The 23,160-nt window shown below is 36.6% G+C and overlaps 2 protein-coding genes across 7 annotated transcripts in view; both read right to left on the bottom strand.

Annotated features, from left to right (window-relative positions):
- Positions 1-2,580: 2,580 nt before the first annotated feature.
- On the bottom strand, positions 2,581-17,506 carry LOC116728192 (6-phosphofructo-2-kinase/fructose-2,6-bisphosphatase 2-like). 4 transcript variants are annotated; one of them, XM_032576209.1, is made up of 16 exons: positions 17,393-17,506; positions 16,467-16,651; positions 15,418-15,543; positions 14,940-15,036; positions 14,309-14,375; positions 14,154-14,228; positions 13,903-13,959; positions 13,674-13,798; positions 13,039-13,246; positions 12,319-12,465; positions 12,132-12,236; positions 11,917-12,046; positions 9,782-9,844; positions 9,623-9,687; positions 8,016-8,198; positions 2,581-3,594 (listed from the first exon to the last, which is right to left on the bottom strand). In XM_032576209.1, exons 2-16 carry the CDS (start codon positions 16,555-16,557, stop codon positions 3,544-3,546), a joined length of 1,590 nt encoding a protein of 529 aa, XP_032432100.1. In that variant the 5' UTR covers positions 16,558-16,651; positions 17,393-17,506; the 3' UTR covers positions 2,581-3,543. The 4 variants fall into 4 exon arrangements, with proteins under 4 accessions (XP_032432100.1, XP_032432019.1, XP_032432190.1 ...); XM_032576128.1 differs by having other exon boundaries at positions 17,338-17,465; XM_032576299.1 differs by lacking the exons at positions 15,418-15,543; positions 16,467-16,651; positions 17,393-17,506 and having other exon boundaries at positions 14,309-14,371.
- Positions 17,507-19,192: 1,686 nt separating this feature from the next.
- dlgap4a (discs, large (Drosophila) homolog-associated protein 4a) overlaps positions 19,193-23,160 on the bottom strand; it is a 103,411-nt gene continuing 99,443 nt past the window's right edge. For all 3 annotated transcript variants that reach the window (XM_032574874.1, XM_032574794.1, XM_032574952.1), the window contains one exon: positions 19,193-22,902. In XM_032574874.1, the coding sequence (XP_032430765.1) occupies positions 22,678-22,902 (225 nt within the window). In that variant the 3' untranslated portion in view covers positions 19,193-22,677. The remainder of the gene's footprint in view (positions 22,903-23,160) is intronic.

The raw sequence follows: 23,160 nt of genomic DNA, 5'->3' as shown, positions 1-23,160 counted from the left end.
GTAGCGGTTAGAGGGTGCTGTTATGTTGTTATGTGTTTTCCCATGAGGCTTAGCGGCAGAGAAGAGAGCGAACCGTGAGCGAAAAGGCTATCTGTTCGAATGAAAAGACCTGTGTGTTCCGCCATTAAAAGTGTGAATGTTCTGACTTTCCGACCCTGTGTGTGTTTTCATTGAGCCCTCAACAGAGGTTACAATATCAATAAGTAGTGTAGTCTTCCAGTCTCCAGTCAGCCTTACAAACATTAAATAGAAGAAAAAGAACAAGATGGTTGGAAACACTTGACAACTCCTCACTAAAACCCCCATTAAATCCAAAACATTAGTGTGAAGTCCTTTTTTATGTCATGAAAACAACTAAAAATATGAAGCAAAACAGCTGAATAACAACAAAAACAAGTTTATTTCCTAAAGCTGATATGAAAGTACGCAACACAATGCAGTCAAAATTTAAAGCTGTTATTCAAATCAAGAGACTTTGAATACATTTTGAATTTTATTTTTTGTGGTCTAAGTCTATCAAATATTATCAGTAGCTGAGCAGTCTGGATCTTTGGAGGAGGTTCAGTTCAGCACTTCTCACTTGTTGTGTAGGAATATTGTTATCTTCCAAGTTCATGTAGCAGCTCATCCAGACATGAAAATGTTGTTAAAACCCTTTGAAAAATCAATACTGAGAAAAATGGTTTTAAACAAACAAGTCAACGATAATTATTCAGTTCTTGCAGATAAAGTGGCTTTTCTGTTTAATTTTTTTTTTTAAGATATGGATTACCCAATAAAAATCAACATTTATTGCCCTGTTACATGCTTGACTTGGCAGGAAGAAAACTGGCAGCATATTATTTAAGATTGCGGCCCACTGTCAGATATCTGTTGTTTAAGGTTTGGTTATATCCTGCAAATCCTCCATTTAGACATCTAGTCCTATATACTTGTTCTATACCATTCCATTACAAAGTTTAATACATTTGGAACTGATTAATGTTCTCATATTAAATATACTAAGTATCACTTTGACTCCTAATCTAGAGTATGTGAAGAGATATTTCCAGTTTGAGCATCTTTTGACAGATAATTTGTAACCTTGTCTTTTTGTTTGTTCACAACATCTATTCTTTAATTAACACTGAGATGTAAGCTAATAAAAAGTGGAACATGGAGGTTACATGTACCATTATTGAGAAATGTTGCCCATTTAGTATGTTCAATCCTAATAATAAATTATGACCTTGTGGTGAATAGTTGTCATGGTTTATGATTCATAAGAACCCAAGTGCAGAGCAAAGGAATTTAATAACAAGACAAGCAGTACTTGTAAGAGAAACTCACATGAAGCAAAGTAATAAGAGGAACGAACAAAGAACACTGAAAACCAGGAGCTTAAAAACTGACTCAAGGTCAGAGAATGACATTGGATCCAAATGAGCTTAATCAGAGGAATGTGTAGCAGCTGTGAAAAGAAAATGCTGAGCAGGAAAACTGAAGGAATGAGACTAAATAACACAGAAGGAGCTTAATTGAACACAGGACTAAAAAATATACTAAAATTCACAATACGAAGACAGGAATGAGGAGAAACCTGAACACCAGTGAATGAACAAAGACCTGACCAAACCATAAAAAAGAATTGATAAAGAAACTCTAAATGGCAATGAAAAAAACTTAAAAAGAACCATAAAACAAACAAATGAAAAAGCCATTTTCATTTTGGGCCATATCAAGATCATGTGTATTCACAGAATGTATTGATAGAGCTTATTAAACTATATAACTTCACAAGTAAGCAGTGTGAAAAAAGTAAAAAATACTGCCACCTGCATGTGAGAGATAGCAATCACTTAAACCAATGTTTTGACTATTTTTGTGGAAAATATTTGCAATTACTTTCAGTTATGCTGTAGCACAAAAGATGTGAGGACATGTTGATTTTGCGAGAATTTCTGTGATCATGGAATGAAAACCAGAGAGACTAATTTCTGTAATTTAATTTATGAAAAATAGAGAAATAGTTAGACAATGTCCTGGTTAGAGCTTTTACATGACTGTGGTCCTTTTTCAAAATATCTGAGGTCAGAGAGAAAATTATCTACAACTCTTTATCAATGTGCAATTATTCAAGGACAATCACAGGCGTCAAAATAATTTTAGATTAGTCTCCGAAGGACTGATTGTCTGTTTCCTTCCACATTTCCCTTGTGACTCATTTACTCTCTGATGAAAGTGTTTTCATGTAAAGCAGATTGTTGAAAAAATGAGCCAGTTTTACTTTTTAAATTTTAAATCTGAAGAGATTGGGTTAGTGATGGTTATAAGTTGCAGTATTTACAGTTGCATATGTGTTGCATCACTTGTTTGCTTTTAAGCTGAAAAAAACTGAAACAGTGACTCTTCTGAGGTCATCACAGCATTTGATGTGTTTTCTTGCTGAAGGAGGTGAGGTTTGTCATCAGACGTCATAAAAAGACATCACATAAAAAAGTCCCTCGCTGGTCTGAGCCTCGTGATGCATGTCTGCTTCTGGAGTTCAGGCTACACTCAACAGAACAGGAACATGTTGTTTTTAATTAAAACAGTGTGCAATTGCAATACAAGTCCTTTCATTTAATAGATGTGTGCAGACTTTAAAGCTCTCTTTAAGACGTACAAATACATCAATATTGTATTCATTCAATGTAAATATTACTTTGCAAATCATACTACTTTGAATACTGTTAAGTACAGGCCTTAACAGAGTCTCACTGAAATAAATAAAGGCACTTGCTAGCAACATAAATAAAACTCCAACATTACTAAGCGGTTTAAAACTTCTTTGGGTGAATTCGGTATTGTTAATTATACCTCTAGTATAACAGTAGAAAGGAGGGATACATTCAGACACAACAAGACATCAGAAAAGAGAAAAAGCTGAATTATTTTTCACAGACTAAAGAGAAAAGTGCACTCCTGCACTTTTAAAGGGCTAGACAGAGTGTTTCATTATTTCTTTATAGCATTTGTTTGTGAGCTGAATCTAAAAAGCAATTCCACAAGCTTTAATCACAGTTTAAAACAGGGTAGTTACATCACTGTCAAATTACAGCAAGGAAGGGCACATTGCATTGGAATGTTTACAAAGGAAATAGAAAATCAAAAAATTATCAGAGGACAAATCAAGGCTGTCTTCAAGAGACGCCCTCTTCTTCTCTTTTATACTGACTGAGACTTACAAATTATGTCGCAAGTTTAGGTCTTCTTACTACAAATCTTTCATTTGCATATTTGACATGAACACAGTGCAGATATAATGCTATCATTCAGAAGCAGTGAGTTCATACATGTACGTGCAAAACCATGCTAAAATGGACAAACTCAAAATAACATAATGTTACACAGAAGAGATGTATTTTCTTAATATGACAGCTGGAATTTTACTGATGATCGGCAGAGCTGGGAAAACATTCCCACAGAGGAGTCAGCCTTGGACGGTTAAAGGAAGGAGTGAAAACACCGAGGCGAAGGCGACTGAAGTTGATTGTTGATTGTGCAGATTAGAGGAAAATACCTTTATGTGCTTTTTTCTCCCGTGTCTGGAGTGCTGAAACAATCGAGAGAGTTCTGCAAAAAGGAAGAGTGGAGTGCATTAACAGAAACCACAGAGCCAAACAGAAATGAGGTGTTTGTTTTGATTGGTGCTGAACAGGAGTTAATATTGAACTCTGAGGTTTCAAGTCAGAGTAAGACAGGTTGGTTGCAGCTTTCTTGGCTTCAGAAGGGAAGCTATGCTAACAAAGGTCACTTTGTGAGCAACAGCGCAAGCAATAACATTGGAAACACTAGTCACATTCATTATAAAATAGCCTGCATGTTACATTTTTCACCTCAGGAACTGTGTTCAGATACTTTAAGCAACAGACTGAGCCTTGCTATTTATTTGAGTTTCCTTTATTTTCATGACTATTGACATTGCAGATTCACACTGAAGGCATCAAAACCATGAATAACACATGTGGAAATATGCACTAAACAAAAAAGTGTAAAACAACTGAAAATACCCCTTATATTCTAGTTTCTTCAAAGTAGCAACCTTTTGCTGTGATTACTGCTTTGCACACACTCTGCATTTTCTTGATGAGCTTCAAGAGGTAGTCACCTGAAATGGTTTTCACTTCATAGGTGTGCCCTGTCAGGTTAATAAGTGGGATTTCTTGCCTTATAAATAGTCATGAAAATAAAGAAAACCCATTGAATTAGAAGGTGTGTCTAAACTTTTGGTCTGTACTGTATATCCCATTTTGTCACGTTGCAACAACAAACTTTAGTGGTAATTTTATGAGCCAGGCCAAAAAAATAAAAAAAGCCATGTACAAATTTAAAGAGAAAGCCAAATACAGTAAAAACATGAAAGGTGTGGTCTCCATGTGTTTTCACCCCCGCACCAAGTAACCGCCCTGTGTCACACCAAATGTTTTCCCTATTAGCATTTTTTCAAAAGGACTTTGAGACAGATTTGAACATCAGTTTTCAATAATAGCAACAGATTCTACATTGGATTTAATTGTGGACCATTCTAACACATAAATATTATTTGATCTAAACCACTACAGCTCTGGCTGGATGTCGACATTCGTCTTCGTAAAGTGTTCAGCTCCACCCATCAACTCAGACCAGATTCCCTCTCTGGACTGAGGAAAAGCATCCCGATAGCATAAAGCTGGCACTTCCACTGTTTGTTATTCTACGGACGGTTTGCTCTATGTGATCTGTGTTGTTTTTGGCCATGTGTAACACTTTGTATTAAGGCCAGTTATTTCAATTTTGGTCTCATCAATATTCCAAATGTTTGCTGTTTACATGACAAAATGCCAATTTTTATATATTTTTTTACAAAACAACTATAAAGGGCTATCTGAGATTCTGGAGCCTTTAAGTGGACCTTTAAAGGTTCCATTATTGGTCTTTTGATGTACATTTTTCCTGATGCCAATTAACCACCCAGTGAGACGTGTTGCAACACCTCAAACTGAGGAGGTCCTAAAGTCATCCCAGATGCCAAATCTTTCATGTGGAGGATGAACCAGTAGTTACTCCAACCTTCTCCCACTGAGCTGATCTTCTTTATGTATCCCCAACTCCAGCTTGTAAATAGTTAAAATACTTTTATTAACAACCCAATTAGTTCAGGGTCACATTTATCTTTCACTAAAAAACTTTCCAGTCCTACTCCAATGCAATGTGACCTTCTGCTCTGTGTTACCAACAGTACTGAAGGCAATTTTTTTTATTACATCTCATAGTTGGCTTTACAAGGCTTCAGTGGCTGCGGGAGGTTTCTGCATGATGGTCCATCATTTGCAAAAGGCTAATTTAAAGTCTCAAACTGCATAAACAGTTTGCTGCTCCGGAAAACTCTGTCCACAAATGTCAAGAACAAAATCGGCGGCAAAATAAAATCCCTGCAGGAGTACTGCTCCCCCTGACGAATTATGTTCTCACTTCGATTACACAGGAACTGAAAGGCCTGCAGTTAACTCCTAATGTAACACCCACAGAAAACCACAAGGCCTGCTCAAAGTTAAAACATTTTAAATACTGTTTGGGCTAACTCCCATGGCCAAACATCTGTTTGCAGCAATAATATAAGCATGATTGGCTTAACATTCAAACAGTAGCTAATTTAGTTTATTTGTTATAGTTTTGAGCAACTCTTAAATTGTTTCATTTCATTTGTAGATTTAAATAGAGTGCCTACAAAAAGTAATCACCCCCTGGGATGATTTAGCCTTTTCTAAATTCCTTTTACAAATCCATCCTGATCCAAAAAAGTTTGACAAGAAACTTTCATGTAAAAGTGAAAACTGATTTCTACAAAGTAGCATAACATCAGTGACGGCATAAATATTCACCCCCTTTGTGGTGGCTTGTTTGTGGTGATGTATAGTGTTTGGTATCTGCCAAAGATAGCCTCAAGGCCATCAGTCAAGCATTTCGGCCTTGACTGACAGCCGAAATGCTCCATTATGATCTAATTTCTTCCACTTGACCACAGAGTTTGATATGAGTTTTCTTCAACTGTGGTTTGCTCATTTCCACTCTCCCATAAAGCTGCGACTGGTAAAGGACAGTAATTATATGAATGTATCCAGGAATATTGATTAATCAGTGAATGGACCTTCCAGACACAGCTGTTTTTATACTACAATCACTTGAAACAATGTCACTCCACTCAGGTGATCTCTGTTCTACTTGTTGTGAAACTACGAGCAATAATTGGCTGGATCTCTGTTGAATTAGGTCAGAGGGTAAATATTTAGGAAAATCACTTATTTTGTGTGAAATATTTTTACTTAACCCATTTAAAAGCACCGACAACAATTGCCAGACATTTTTTCTATCTTATGAAAGCTCTAAAGGAATTGTTTTGACTTTTGGCTGCCAATTGAAGTTTTAAAATAAAATAATACTCTGTCTACTCGAAGCAATATCAATTTCATGTATCTAGTGTGAAAGGTCACATGACCAGACCTCTTTACTTCCTGCCTGTATCGCTGGAGGTAAATGTCTGTCTCAAACTTGCACAAGAGGAAGTCAGTAAAATATACATTAACAAACAAATATAATTACAATATTTTGTACATATGAACTTAAAATGGTATCCCTTAATTCATTGTTTAATCATAAGAAGAGTAAATGTAAGCATGGCAACAATTGTTGCAGCTAGCAAAATACATAGACAGCACTATGCTACAGTACAGACCAAATGTTTGGACACACCTTTTAATTCAATGAGTTTCCTTTATTTTCATGACTATTGACATTGTAGATTCACACTGAAGGCATCAAAACTATGAATAAGACATGTGGAAATATGCACTGAACAAAAAAGTGTAAAACAACTGAAAATACCCCTTATATTCTAGTTTCTTCAATGTAGCAACCTTTTGCTGTGATTACTGCTTTGCACACACTCTACATTTTCTTGATGAGCTTCAAGAGGTAGTCACCTGAAATGGTTTTCACTTCATAGGTGTGCCCTGTCAGGTTAATAAGTGGGATTTCTTGCCTTATAAATAGTCATGAAAATAAAGAAAACCCATTGAATTAGAAGGTGTGTCCAAACTTTTGGTCTGTACTGTATGTGTCAATGGCTTGCCTGTTTATTCTATATGCTTTGCTGTTTCCACACAGCTTAAAAATATCAGATATTTTAGATCCTCCAGACCTGAAGGAACCTCAAAATGATGTCTTCTATATCACTGTCATTCTCACAGTGGAAACCCTTCCCAAACCTACACTATCCCAAAAGGCAACCCTTTCCACAAAATGTGGCCTATGCTCTGAATGACGACTACAAGATGATGCCACGCCTGAAACTAGTTTAGGAGTCAGACTGGGCCAAAGTGTAGTGCTTGGTCTGGTGGAACAGGTAGTACTTCCTCCCAGATGCACATTTGTCATACTAACATTTTTACCTGACTTTGCCTCTTTGATGAAATTACTAAATGAGGTTAAAGCCCACTAGGCACATTGAGACAATGACATCTGCAGGATGTAGCATTGAATCTTTATGTATCTAAAATATTTCTGAACATTCTTGTAACCATTCTTTTTTACAATAGATTATGCGTGTCACAATTTTTCTTATTCTTTTATATGTGTACATAGGCCAGTTTTGTGCAATTTAGACTATGCAGTTTCCCACCGGCAACAATTGTTGCCGAGTATAAAACCTAAATTTTCACTAACACAATCAACATAAAATGTAATAATTCATAAATATCATGTGTTAGGGAGGTCCAAGGAATGAAATGCGTGCACTTATTTTGCAGGACAAAATTTGGGATTAAACGGGTTAATTGTCATTATTTTGTAGATATCGGTTTTCAGCTTCACATGAAAGTGCTTTTTGGTCAAAAAAGGGTAAAACATCCAAGGGGTTGAGTGCTTTTGTACCACATCTGGGAATGAACTGGTATTATAAATTACAGAATATTTTTGCACAATGACTAAAAGCAGTTACATTTTTACTGGACACTGACCTCTCTTTGCAGTGATTTGATGCCCTTGGATATCGGTGTACTGGGAAAAGCTGGAGGAGGGAGTGCGGGTGAAGGTGAAACGTTGCTCATACTGTACATACGGGGCCGTTTAATCTGGTATTCGGTGGACAGCGGATCAAAGCTGTTCCTGCGGAATAAAAGTGGCGGCGTTCTCACTTTGATCTGTTCAAAGAGGAGCACAAAAACATGTTTGGGTAAATTAGCCATTTGCTTTAATAACTTTGTAGGTCTGAAAATACTTGTACTCTGAAACAAATCAGCACCAGTGAGTAATCCGTTACCAAAACAGACAGAAATGCCATGTTGGTTTCAATAGGCAGCATATTCCTCACTACAATAGCAGGAAGTTTCTCAAGAAATGTGTTGCTGCATCAACACCCACTGTCTGAACGCCTGGTAATTAGCAACTATTTAGAAAAAAACTCCAGAAACAAGATCAACATTTGCGTGTCACTTATTAGAGCAATTGGATGAGTGTGTCAGAGGAATGACTGTATGGGATTGCCTAACCCCATCTATTTCTGGATAAATCTGGCTGGTTCAGGGATGATGTTTGATCATCCCTGAATTGCTCATCAACCGCTCACCCCATAAAGCCATTCAAAGGGATTCAGTCTCTAGTGAATGACACATCAACACTCTCCGCAGCTGTGACGCAGCTTCCCCTGCTCATATAATATTCCTGGAGTTGTTTTCTTTCCACCGGTATCTGCAGATTTTCTTTTTTTATTGAGTGACCCGGTTTAATGGCAGTTTTCCATTATTACTTTTAACACAGTCTTTTGGTGAGCTAGCGTCGCACTTTGAGCTGACGTCATGGCAAATAAACGGTCGTTTACATGCAGCACTTCGCGGACCACCAGAGGTCCGGGGACCACAGTTTGAGAAAACCAGGGTTAAAGCAAAGTTTGGCATGGAACGAATACAGATCAAATCTGAGACTCAGGAGTGATGCTGTATGTTATCTGATGTTTGTGTATTACTGCAATGAATATGCATCTTCTTGATAACTGCACAAGTTGGACTGTTATACCTAAAATTTTCTAAATACATGTTAAAAAAAAAAACAAGTTAGTAGTACGGACTGACGGATGGATAGATGGACCTTTCATCACTTGAAACAGAGATACAAAGAATGGTGGATGGATAGATGGACCTTTCATCACTTGAAACAGAGATACAAAGAATGGTGGATGGATAGATGGACTGAAAATCAAGTCTGCAAAAACAAATGTTTTTTTTTTGGTTTTTTTTCATATTTACCAAGCCCTGGAAAATCCTTCAATCATATTCCACACTGTGTAATTCATATTAATAATGGAGTTTCTTTCTGTAGCTTGCATTTTTGTGAATCTGAGTTAAGATTTTACCTGAGAACAGTGTTATTTAGTGTGGCTGGGTGAACGTCTGACTTTTTTAAGCAGGTAAATATCGTAAGATGTAATTTTGGTTGGAATTCCTAAGAAGAGATTGGCTCCAAGCAAGTCTATCCTGTCCTGACAGGTCACACACCTTAGGAACACGTACTTTATTTTAAGCGAGGCTGATGGTGATGGCCGAACTTTTTTGTAAAAAAAACAACTTACCAATGGTCTGTCCCTGTGAGTGTTAACAGCTTCCACTTTCAGATCAAACATTTCGACTTTGCATCCTAGCAGAGGCAGACGGAGCAGAAATGTATCAAAACAACAACAAAAAAAAGAAATATGCTGTTTGACTTTCCTATAAGCAGAATAATGACTTACCATAAGCCACTGGGGTGAGTTTCAGGACAGTGTGCAGGGGACACTTCATGTAGGGTAGATCATCTAAAGCCAGAAAAAAAACAAAGTGACTGGTGAGGTCATGTTGTATTTTTATTCAGTCTTACTTGGTTTGCCATCTTATAAATGTTTGTGTTTTTTGTTACTTTCTTAGAAAGACACACCCATGCTCTGCTCTATGAGCTATACACCACACGCCTTTGTGGCAAACTCTGAAGAGCCACATGTCCACTGGTGGAAATACATTCAGACAAAATACCAGTCAGAGTTAGAACTCATCTAATTGTAGCCAAGCCTTAGGCAAATGCTGCCCCATGGACCACTTCCAAAAACTGAGGAAATGTCTGCACATGAATAATTATAGTTCTGTCAAAGATCATTTTTCAGTCATTTCCTTAAATGAAATAAAAATAAAAGGATTTTTAAAATGTTTCTGTGACACTAGCACAGTTATTGACACTCTCTTCTAGGAGGATAGACTAAAAAAAAAGTGTTAGTTCCACTGGCAGGTTATTTCACTTCCAAGAGTTTTCCTGTGTTATTATAAGTGAAATAATCTGCTAATGGAACATCTACTGTTTCCATCAATGTTAAAGAATTATTGATTTAACACATGCTCCTATATTTTGTAAGTTACTTTTATTTTATTTCAAGTATACTCAGATATTTGTACTCGAATCTAGACCAAAAATACTTGGCAAGAATTTGTGTTTTTGCAGTGTGCAATGTGTTGTTTCCAAGCCTATTAATGCAAAACCTTTGCAGAAAGAAGAATGTGGGACAAAAGGATGCACATGCAACAGAGACAACCAAAGTCTTGAAAGAATTGTGTCGCAAAGCTCGTTCAAGCTTTTGGGGAAGCGTTGCAAAAAATATGGGGAAGTATTGCTCCTGCCTTCAACCACAGTTTCATGTCAGTATTATTGCAAACTGTAAAAGAAAACTGATGATCAAGACAAAGTTTCGTCCTAAGAAGAAACACATGTATGATCCAGTAATGGGTTAAGGTCAAAACGAAAAAAACACACCCAGTGTTACTGCTCTGCAATAATCTGGTGAAGCAGGACGTCAGTAAAAATATAAATATCTCTGTTAAATCTCTTCCTGTGCTAAAAGTGGGTGTATCTGTTGTTTTTTTTACCGAGGTTATAGACTTTTCTGAAACTACACCTCCCATCTTTAAGGTCTGGTACTCCCACCACCAAAGGTCTGGCATATGAAAAAGGTAAATAAATAAAAACTGCTACACATTTATGAAAGTTGTATTGATGTTTGTGTGCTATTACTGTTCAGCCCACTTGCAGTGAGTTGCAAAACTATTCATACAACCTGGAAATTTTTTTACTTAGTGTCACAATACACCCACAAACTTCAAAGTATTTTGCTGGATGGTAGCACAAAGCAGCACATCATCGTGGGTTGGAAGGGAAATTTCCTTCAGCCAAGTTGATGGGAAGATGGGTGCAGCTGAAGTATTTTACAGAGACTGTAAAAGACTGTAAAAGACTTAAAACTGCTTCATAACACAACACTCACATTGAAATGGTTTAGATCAAAGCATGTTACGAGTAAAAATGGCCGAATCAAAGTCCATGACTAAATCAAATTAGGAGTCTAGCAATACTTGAAAACTTCAAAGAAGTTCTCCAACCAGCCACTTATTGTGTTTTGCTAAGAAACATTTTAGTATAAATATGCAAAGCTGGTAGAGACATAAACCAAAATACCTGCAGCTACATGAGGTGGTTCAACAATGCCAATTTTTCTGTTTTTATCTAGAAAAAAAATCTGAAAATCATTCATGATTGCCCATTTATTCTACCTCAGAATCATGAACTACTTTGTGTTGGTCTATCATATAAAATCCCAATAAAACATATTAATGTTTGTGGTTGTAATGTGACAATATAACTCCAACGGTTATGGATACTTTCACAAAACACCTAAAGGTGCAACATACACATTTATGTTCAAACCTGCATTTTTACCTAAATAAACCTTGTTAATCAAGATGATCTCAGTGAAAATATTTAAATTTGCACAATTTGACAACTTTGTGAGCCCGCAGTAGTGTGAATTTGTAATGTAAGGCAGAGTAAGTGATTTATGCTAGTAACCTGCGCCCTTGTCCAAGAAATAAGCGAGCAAACAGCGCATGACAGCCTGATGGCAGATGACCAGAACGTTGCCCTGTCGCTCCAGCTCCATGATAACCGGCTCCAGACGCTGAACCAGGTCCTGGTAGGACTGTTAAGAGCAGCACAGATTTTGTTCAAGACTATTAATATATTACAATTTAAACCTCCTTCAGGGAGAAATAAAAGGCTGTTACCTCTCCACCAGGGTAGCGGTAATGGTATTTGTCCTCGTCTCTCATAGCAAACTCCTCTGGGTACTTTTCCTCAATCATCGCATAGGTCATTTCCTCACACACTCCCTGAAACATAACCAGCATCAGTCAGTCAGTGAGGACTTTCTGCATGAATCTGACCCTCCAGCTGTTTCATAAGGACACACACAGCGTCGATTTCGTTAAGTATCTTCCACTGCTCATAGGGGACACCCAGCTCTTCCGCCGTCTGAATGGTAGGCTTCAGCTGGCTGGTCCAGACCTTCAGGTCAGAAAGATTTTGCTCGTTCACAAACGCTTTCAGTTCCACAGCAAACTGTGAAAGACAGCACACAAGAACACTCAGGCTGGCAACTAAATATGTTACACGGTATCTGAAGGTATAAGACTTTTTAAAGACCTTTTTAATACCACATTGAATGAAATTTAAGAGAATAAAACTGATATAGCTGATTGTTGGGGGGGATCCTGCTGGATTAATATAAAGAATATTAAAAACAGTGAAACTTGTCAAGTCTGTTTGTGGCTCTTGCCAGCAGCTGTGTGCTTTTCACACTATATATGGCTCTCTATAGCCTGGAATTTGTAATCATAAATCTTTTTCCATAGGCCTACTTGTATTTTTAATACATCTGCAGATTTGCAAAACATCTTAATTGGAATTTCAGACTGTGCCCTATTTGTAGGATTTTAGTCAACCGAGACAAGATTTATGGTTAAAAACACCCAAGTTCACCTTATCACTTTGAACACACTATGACAAGAGACTCGTCGGTCCATAGAGGTTAAACGTATCACATCTGCAAAAAATTATCTTGTGTATCTTTTGTATTTAAATATTTATAGAGGTAATAATTAAAATGTCATCTATAATTAAGTAAATGAGCACCTTCTTTCCTCTCTCTGAAAGGCCAGAGTCGCCTCCCAGGCGACCCTCCAAATTGTGGAGGCTCTCTCCGTGCCGACAAAGGTAGATGGAGTGGGTGTGCACATGGATGTTCATCAGGTAGTAGACTATCTTACTTTGGATGGAATCCTGCACCTTGTTCACCAAGAAGCGACGGCCAACGTTAATGACCTTAATGAAGGACAGGTTCCTGTGAGTCACAGTTAAAAAAAAGTAGCAGTTAATCGGAAATATTTACATAAACAAAGACAAGAAGACCATCAAGGTTGAAAAAAAGATTGCCCTTCCTGTGTTGTTTAAAAGTCTTTGGAAACTTTCATTCTGTAACCTTGTCACATGTACAGAGGACGTAAGCTGCAGTACAGAAATTGATACATTTTCAAGCTTAGTTTGAATCTTAGTTTAGATTTACTGACTTATAAGATACACTGTTTCCACCTGCTGGACAAAGTTGAAAGGACACAAAAGTTGTTGTTTTTTTAAATGGCAACAAAAACAAAACTGCTTTTCACCCTAAAACATTCTGCTCGAAAATATTCTAAGAAAAATAAAATAGATTTAGTTTAATTACAATAGTGACAGAAATAAAAACCTACACATCAACTAAGGCACCTTACATGTCATGTTCGTCCGGTTCTAAAGGTTCATAGGTGACTTTATAACACTCTATTCTCTTTAGAAAATCGTCCATGACAAGTTCTCTGTCCCTTTCAGGGTAATCTGGGCTGGAGACCTTCACTTCCTTTGAGGGACAGAGATTTAAAAAGGTGATTCAGAGTGAGGTTTTAACATTTAAAGAATGGGTGTTTAATTGAATACACAATAAATAAATAAAGCAATATTTACCATGATGTTTTCAGCTATGACCTCTGGATCATCACATACTGATTCCACAAAAAAGACCTAACACAAAACAAGCAGAACCAAAAAAATTTTAAAATATCACAATACAACTGATCACTAGAAAAATCCCTACTGTAGGAAGAGTAGGATTAATAAACCCACAGTGAATGGCTAAAGGCATGGAAACCCAGTGAAGCTCATGTTCAGACCGAGTCTGAAAGTATTTATTTCTTATTTATTAATGTTTTTCTGACCTTGAATGAATTTTCTTGTGCAAAATTAAGGATGAGTGCCCTCCTCTCCCTGGTAGTGTTGGTGGCATCAAAAACCTGACCAACAACAGAAAACATCTTAGAAAAATAAATAAAAGAAAAAAAGAAATCTTTGTGTTTAGTTTTAGTATCCTTACAGCAATCTGACCTCCTTCCTTGCTCAGATAGGTTTTAACGTCCTGCAGTGCCACCAAAGCACACTGTCTGTGGAGGCAAAAATAAATCACCTTACAAAACCATGAAAACGTCTTAAACGAAACTTAACATTTTGTTTTGAGTGGATCACACAGCCACAGTTGGAGAGTAACATTAACTCTCCAACTGATCCTGTAACATATCTAGGCATGTTCAGTGGTTTGACTTAAAAGAACTAAAGACCTACAGCGGATAAGCAGCATCTGAAATTCTTATCCTTAAAATACATTTTACTTTTGTTGTTGATGCAGTCTAAGATGTTGGACCAAATTATCTACATATTATGATATGATATTCACCCATAACACTAAAATATTAGTTTATTCCTTAATTTAGGTTTGTGTTTTATGACTGAAATACACACAGATCAGTTTTAAATGACAGTAAAGTGATAATTGTGAAGTTGAAAGAAAAGAATACACTTTTTAATACCATGTTTCATTCTCCTTCCTTCACAATTTTGTACTACTTTGTGTTGGTCTTTCAAATAAAACCCAAGAAAATCCATTATGGGGTTCCCAAAATGTGTGAATACTTTTGTAACCCACTGTAAAGAAGATCTTTGTCACTCACGTTCTAATTTTCATTGCCTCTTCATTGTCATGTCTGAAGAAGTCATAGGACTTGTATGACTGCACTGCTTCCCTCCTATAAGCCCCGAGATTAAAGACTGCAAGGAAAACAGAGTGGAAAAAAAGAGATCGAAAGGCAGAGATCAGGATTAAAGTCTGTGCGCTGTCTAGGCAGTGACCTGTGTTTAAACAGCCTGAGCCACGCAGGTTCTACTGCATTCCTTAAAGGTGAAAACAGAAACTACAACTTCAAACAGAGCAGTGCTACAGGGGGCGCCACTCTCTGAAACTCCTTAGCCTGAAGCCCAACATTTTTATGAGTCATATGTTTTAAAAGTACTGCAACATTAACAAATAAGCAATGTACCGCAACAACTTTTTTCATGTGGTTTCCACTGTTTTTATTTGCTTCTTGTCTTGTAGTGCAATCAAAATGTTCTCCCCTGAATGAAGATCCTGCATGTTTTGTGAGTACTGACCCTTTGTTGGAACTCCGATCCAGTTGAGGTAGCGTGTCAACTTCTTGGAAATGTACGTTTTCCCCCTTGCAGGCAACCCAACCAACACAATCAGAAGTGGAGAATTGGTCATGTAATAGGCCCAAGCTGCAGTTCAGAGACACAATGAAATAACAGCATTTAGGCTTTTGAATTTGTGAAAAATATTTTATGGCCTCTTGGAGTTCCTTCAAGGCCAAGAATTCAAAGGTTTAGAGGTCAAACAGACTTATTTTATAAACAACTACGGAAACACACTGAGTACACTAGCAGCAAGACGTGGGAGGGTTACGTAATGATCCAATGTCACCTCTGCACATGTGAACTGGGTAATGTTTATAATGCCACCTGTTTCAGGTTGCAGTTCATGAATAAATGTTCCCTGTGTTCTGGAGTATAGCCGCCGGGTTCAGGGTTCCAACCCTTGCAGGCTTGAATTGGGAGTGAACAATGTAAAAAAACATTTTTTTCTTTTCTGCTCTAAACTGCACAGGGAAAGATAAATCTATCCAAACAGGGAGCTGGCGAGAACAGACTTGACTGAAGATTCTCGGAACAGAAACTCAGCTGCTTGGAAACCTTCATGTTGAAGATTAGAGCTTACAAGAATTCTTGATAAAAAAAAAAAATAACAATAGACAAGTTTGAATGTCATTCTACAACAAAAGGTCTGATGACAAACACTTTTATAAACAGGGATTATTCTAATATTTACAGACATTTTGAGTAAATGCATCACTGCATACCTTTACAAACACACTAACCCATACCAGTAATGAGAGAAGGTGCATCACAGTTGACATTTAGCATTGTGTGCTGGCTGAAACTATATTATCTTGTGTTGCTCGAGCCTCACGAAGCTGGGACTCTTCATCAAGTGAACATTTTGAAATTTACAGCCCAAATCTTAAGAGAACATGCTAAATAATACAGTAGTTAAGGGGCACACAGAGTTTAATATTTTAAAAAGAATGAGTTAGGAGTTTCAGTTTTGCATTCCACATTTAGAAAACAGAAAACAAATCACTCACAGCCCTTCTTCTCATTGCTCTTTAGGTCCATCCTTTTGGACTCAGTGGAGCTTTCTGAAGCAGTACAAGGTTTCTTGTGTATGGCAGCCATTACTGGGCTTGATATGCCTCCTTATGTCCAGTTACAGCTGGCATAGGGACAGCGATCGCTGGTCTCTGGGAACCGTGCTATAACATGTCACACCCTGCATGAAGAAAAAGAACAACAGTCAGATTGCATATAATCAGATTCAAGGGAAAGTAAAGACAAGACTTCATGCAAATATAGAAATCATTGGGAAAATATTTTACATGTTTAGTAAAGTATAATAGGCATATTCTCAAAGATAAAATAACAATGTGGTTAAGTTAACAATTTCTAATCATAATTTTATTCATATATCTTGTTAAGTTAAAAATGTGGTTAACAAAAATGCAAAAAAATGCACACCTTCAAACCAAAGAGTGAAGTTAAATAATACATTTGATACAAATTGTAATACAAATGAAACATAACGCAGTGTCCTTCTCATGGGCTTATTTAATTACGTTTGAATAAAGTGATGCTCAACGGTTGAACATGTTAGCTAAAACTTCCGCATGTCAGTATTTGCATGTCAAAGCTGTACAACAAGCGTATTGTAAGTACAGGGGTTCGAAATTTTAATGGTTTTAATATGAACATAAATCGCCACTCTGATTGTAAGACTAAAGGCAGAAGTCACGATTAATCTTTGTCAATTTGTTACTACTGTAACCGGGAGTTGCTACTGTACATGAACGCGCACTGACAAGAGCTGAAAACTTGTACGTTTACAAATAGAAAAGGCATCCGGAGGAGAAACTCTGCAGCATAAAAGCTCGACTGAAGAAAAAAATAAGGATAACATACCAAAAACCAGCCCAAGAGGAACTAATATCCAGTTCACTTTCGTCAATGAAGTTACCTGAGACACGGACGTCACGTCAACGTCCCTTTCTTCCTCTCGGCTTTAGCTCCGCTCATTCTATCTCCGTTCTTCTACGGGAAGTTCAACTCTGAAGTTAAAGGAGCAGTTCCGGTGAATTGTTTCAAAATAAAAAAAGTAATGACGTCATTCTAAAGCTAAGTTCTTCCTGCTGAGGCGTGCACTGAAAGTACTTTACCTTGTTCATCTAAGATACACCTTATTTGCATTGCTGACTATAAGTATTAATTAAATCATTTTTTATTGTGTTTCTAAGTGTTTCTTCTACGGGAATCTGTTATTTTGTAAGCATGTTATTTATTTGTATGTATGTCTCCATTTTGAATAGCCAGAATTTGCACACAACCTTACATTTTTATCTGTCTAAAGTCATCATCTTTATGTATTAAAGTCAGGTGATCATATCAGTTGCTTGAGTAGCCTTTTAGGAAATATGTTTTATTAGAGAGTTACTTTTTACTTGTACTTGTTATGTATGGTAGGTGCGATACTTTAACTTCCTAGTTAAAGAAAGATGTGGTCCATCTTGAGTTGTGAATTGCAAATTGATTAAGGCTATAAATGCCTAAGTATTCAGTATTGCTTAACTCGTGTCCCAATGCGAATAAACAATGAAGAAATAATTTTTTTAAAAATAACTATGTAACAATAACAAAAATAAGGTAGGATAATGTAAAGAAGGGTAACTTAAGACTTTTTTCTGTTATATTTGGTCGTATTTAAATAACAAAATACATTTTTAGATTTCTAGTTTGTTAATTTAATTTGTTCTATGGTTTTGTATGACCTTCTGTTTTCTAATAATATGTTTTATTCTAAAGGTTTTGGGTTTTTTTACTTTGTTTTAGTTTTGTTGAAAGTAAAGTAGAACAATTAAATAATACTAAACAAACCATCAAATGTGAGTTAAAATAATGTTAGCTAGGATTGCATAAGGGGTGAAAATTCATTGAACTTTTGAAAGAATTGTATTTTGTAAAGTAAATAATCCCTACTCTTCATTGACTGATTCAACATTTAAATCGATAAAACATATTAGATATTTGAATAATACTGTATATCAAAGTTTTTCTTTTTTAAAGTTTGTCTTTGACAACAAGCCAGTAGGGGGAGCTATAATCAAGAAATGGACAGGTGATGTGTACTGAATTCTTTTTTTCTTGAGGTTTTGTTAAATGGGTCAAGGATGAAGTAACTTTGAAATGTTTATAGAAAAGCATTCATGATGACTGTGTTGGATTGTGTAGATATGTAGAAGTACACATAAAGCACACACATTGCATCCATATGTGAGAAAATTACTGGGACCAGTACAGAGTCATTACTTCTAACACAGGTTACCTTTTACAGCCTGAATGCTTGTTTTTGTTGCTGCTCTACAATCTGCAGCAACAAAAAACAAAGAGTACATCAGATATCACATTAGGTAATACCTGCTGCAGTTTCTGTTCTAGACAATCCAAAAAATAGAATATATTGTCAGAATTTTCATAATACAATTGTCCATATTGAGCGAATGGACTGCAGTTTTTGTTGTCCTTATGGCAGGTGCTCTTTTTTCTTACTAGGGCTAATATGAAGCAAAGGAAATCAGTTACTGATCCTTGTTTTATTTTTGGTTATAAAGCAAATGTAACAACTGAACACAAAACAATTTGGAAACACAAAGACTGGTTTGCTGTATATTTTTTTCTCTGTGCCATGTTCAAGAAGAGTTAATAGAATTGAGACAATTCATTAATTTTATACACAATAAATAAAAATATGCATTCCAAAAACTCAGTGGCATTCCTCTTTAATTCTACATCTTATGTAATACAGAAAATATGCCACATAAATCATTGCAATCACAATTCTTATCTTTGAAAGAAACTAGGCTCACAGTGTCTAACTAATACACAGTTAACTTTAAACAACCCTTCATGTGTAAGATATGTGCTTCTCGTGTAAAATTATTCAGTACAACAGATTCTGGAACTACAGTTTTTGCTTATTTGACTAGCTGGCTCTCTGAGAGGACAGACATGTGGCCAGGGAGATGAGGCCACTAAGGATAGGTTCTCCAGTAAGAATGTTTATTTAATGATTATGTGTTTCAGTCCATCAAGCAGCCACAATAAACAGATTCCTCACATAGCCGGAAAAATATTGCCTCACTCACATGGTGGCTGAAAAGCACATTAGCAAAATGCACCTCCAGAGTTGCACCTTCCGGTCAACGTTTGTCCATTTTGTAGCCCTTTGAAACTCGGGAAGTACTGGTAAACTGTCTAAAGATCCCTGATCGGAGGTCTTGCTCTCAGTGTATGGGCAGATAAAGGGATCCGGCTCGAAGATGATATAAAAAAAAAAAGAGAAAGGGCTTTCCACCATTCGTCACAGTTATAAACGCCAACGCACAGTACATACCCTGAATGCCTCACACAGATCATTTGCAAGACCCAGTTAAAGGAACACTGAAAGTTTACTGGTAAGAATCTTTGTATATCTTATATTAAAGAAAGGCCATGCTTTCAGAGATTACACAGTAACAATAAAAGATCTGCAGTAATGTTTAGAATTTACTATAGGTGTAATATTAACTTGGCAGCTAATATTACCATTGAATCATGAATGAGTGCAATAAAGAAAGACAGCAGGAATGATGACCAGGACATGTAGCAAAGGGATGTTTAATGATTTCTTTGGACAATGAGGTGCACATGTCCATTGTTGTTATACAAATAGAACTGATTATGCAGCGCTGTATCAGCATTCCCAGTTCAACATCCTTTGCTTAATCATTTATGACTGACTCAAAGAAGAAGCAATACATGTTCCGAGTGTCACGCATTATCTGACCAGTAGGGGGAGAACCAGCTCTTAGAGAAACAATCTTTACCAACCTAAAAATGGAGGGACAAAAGTGCCAGAATTCTATTTAAAAAAAAAACTGAAATATGTGATAATGTAATTGAAATTGGTAATGCATAATATAACTAAAGTATCTCTAGTTACATAAATATTCCAATTTATAAAATGCATAAATATCAAAAACACTGTTTTAAAAAACTGAATTTATTACAAAAAGCATCTATGCTTAATTTATAATCCTGTCTGCAACAATTTATTTGATTGGTCAGATTTACTAATCAAAATGAAATTATGATCGCACAAGATAGACAAGGTGATTGTTCTGTAGTTCTCTGCTGCACAGACAGATTAAAGCAATCAGGTATTAGGGTCTACTGCGGATGAGCAAGTAAAATGAAATAATGATTTAATGATTAATTCATATTTATTTATTTATTTTGATGTAGTAAAATATTTAATCTATTTTGAACTTGTTTCATGTAATCATCTCATTTTTAAGCAATCACATACTACATAAGGTTAAACTTTTTTTTTTAAATCTATTTGGTGAATTGTAGCACTTTTGCCCCTCTATACCTGTATGTCTGAAGGATCATTTGCAAAGTCCAGCTCCAATCATAAAGTTCTCAAATTTATTGTTTTGAAAAAAAATATTCTAATTAAAATCTATAAGACATGACATGTCACATGAGGCAAAACACATGAAAAAAAAAATTGCAGTTGAACTTAAAACATTTAAATAAAAATTTAAATAAAGTGATCAAATGAAACTGAAATGAGAGTTGCTAACTTGGCAAAGTAGAAATTTTCTTGCATTTCAAACATTTGTTAAAATTACATGTTTACGTAATTTATATTAAAAATGAAAGTCAAAAAATACGTCAAATTACATTAAAACTTAAAGTAAAACAGTTGTACCTCAGTTTGATTCTAAAAAAATTAAATAAAATAAAAAAATCATGATGCAACAAATGAGAAGACAGACATGTCATTCGTCGTATTAAGACTGTACAAAACTGCACCACACTTGGGAAAGGGAGGAGAATCTCTTAGAGGAACAATTACTATGTCCGGATGCATAAGAAGAGTTTTCGAAAGTTTCAGAGCATTTGGCCAAATGTTTTAAGCTTATATAGCAAATATTCAATGTAAAGTGGTTTTACTATCAAGTGTTCAACCTGAGATTTTTCATTCCAACAGTACAGTTCACTTTTTTTGTCCTTCACATTAAGATAAACAATTTAAGAATGGACACCTGCAGCTTGCATTGGTCTGAATTATTGCTTTCCTATTTTGATTCCTTACCAGGAGCGAGTAACCCTCCCTTCACCCTCCCCACCTCACGCTGCGGCTCGGTTGAACGGGAACGCCACATTGAGAGGTGAATGTCTTGGTCCCCCACATCCCATCGGGATGCAGTGAAAAGTTAGAATGATTAAGAAAACATAAAAGGTGGCCGAACTTGATCTGTCGTGAACTGAAAGTGCGGTGACCAAGTCATAAGTTCATACATTCCACTATAGATGATTAAGCAGTCTTTCCATAAATCCCTTGCTCAAAAATCAACATAAGATTGGATATTGATCGACAGCTTCAGATGAATGTTTGTGAAAGGGAGGAACAGAGGAAAAAGATGAAGTGAATGATTGCATCAAGCGCTAATATATCATGACAGTAAATGTACTCGATTTATAAAAAACTAACTTGGTGCTTAACACTGACCTCTTTCTAACAATTATTCTGGTATACAGCATTTACAAAATTAACATTGTAATAGTGTGTTATTTATAATATATGCTACTGCCTTCCTCTTGTTCTCTTCGGTTCAAACGCCATCTTGTATTCCTCACACAGTAAAGAGCTTGCACCACACGCCAAATACAAAGAGAGAACAGGAAGACTCTGTGGACAGTGAGTACACCTGCATGTGTGTCCTGAGTGTGTGTGTGGATGGTAGCTCAGCTCGTAAACCGCACAGCCACAATTTGCCGGTAGACTCAGCAGTGAGGGTTTTTTTTTTTTTTTTTCTAGAACGTAAACTTCCGGGATACCAAGATTTTTCAGTTCACAAGGTACATGATGTCCTAATCCAAGACACTCGCACAATTAAAGACAGTCTTGAAATATTTTAGGAGATAATTATAATATCAACAATAACAATGAGAACAATAGTATTAAACATCTGTGAAGGTTTTTCTGTCCCAATGCGGCCAGATCACGACCTGGAATATTACAGTGCCCTGTGATCCTCACGTCTTTTATCCATCAGCCGCGCTGCTAAAACAGATCGGCCTCTGTGCATCGGTCATACGCGCGCGTGTGTGTGTGTTCATCTCACAACTGTGTTTCTGTGTCAACGAGTATCTGAAAGCGAGTCAGGATTTTGTTTCATCATCGGTGGTGGCTTGTTCTCAGAGGCGGGTCTGGGCTTCGGGGACGTAGATTTCGATGCTGTCAGCACTTTCCGTGGCGGAGTTCTGTCGTACTGACGCCGCCTTTTTCGCTGCCATCAAACGCTTTCTGGCTTCCTGCCGCTGCTTGTCCACAGCAGAGTCCACGCTCCTGTCCTTCCCTGTTGACAGCCGCGGCTTGGACGGCTTCTTTGGCACAGATGATGGAAGCTGCTTGTTTTCATCCTGAGAAAATCATGTTACAGGTAGAGAGGAATGTGAGGGAAACTAAATGAAGACGCATTAAGTCATACTGATAATTAAAAAGTAGTAATAATCTCAAAGTTGAAAACAACGCAATCAGTAAAAAATTGGAACTTATTTAAGGTAGCAATTTGATGATTAACAGTAACAATAGTACTAAACCTTGCTCTCATTGTTATTTACTATACTATACACATACTATACTATGTATATGTAATTGTTGTACATTCGTCTGACAGA

This window comes from Xiphophorus hellerii, chromosome 1 (assembly GCF_003331165.1).
Source record: "Xiphophorus hellerii strain 12219 chromosome 1, Xiphophorus_hellerii-4.1, whole genome shotgun sequence".
In the NCBI taxonomy this organism is placed as follows: domain Eukaryota; kingdom Metazoa; phylum Chordata; class Actinopteri; order Cyprinodontiformes; family Poeciliidae; genus Xiphophorus; species Xiphophorus hellerii.
This window is presented reverse-complemented; position numbering and strand designations above follow the sequence as displayed.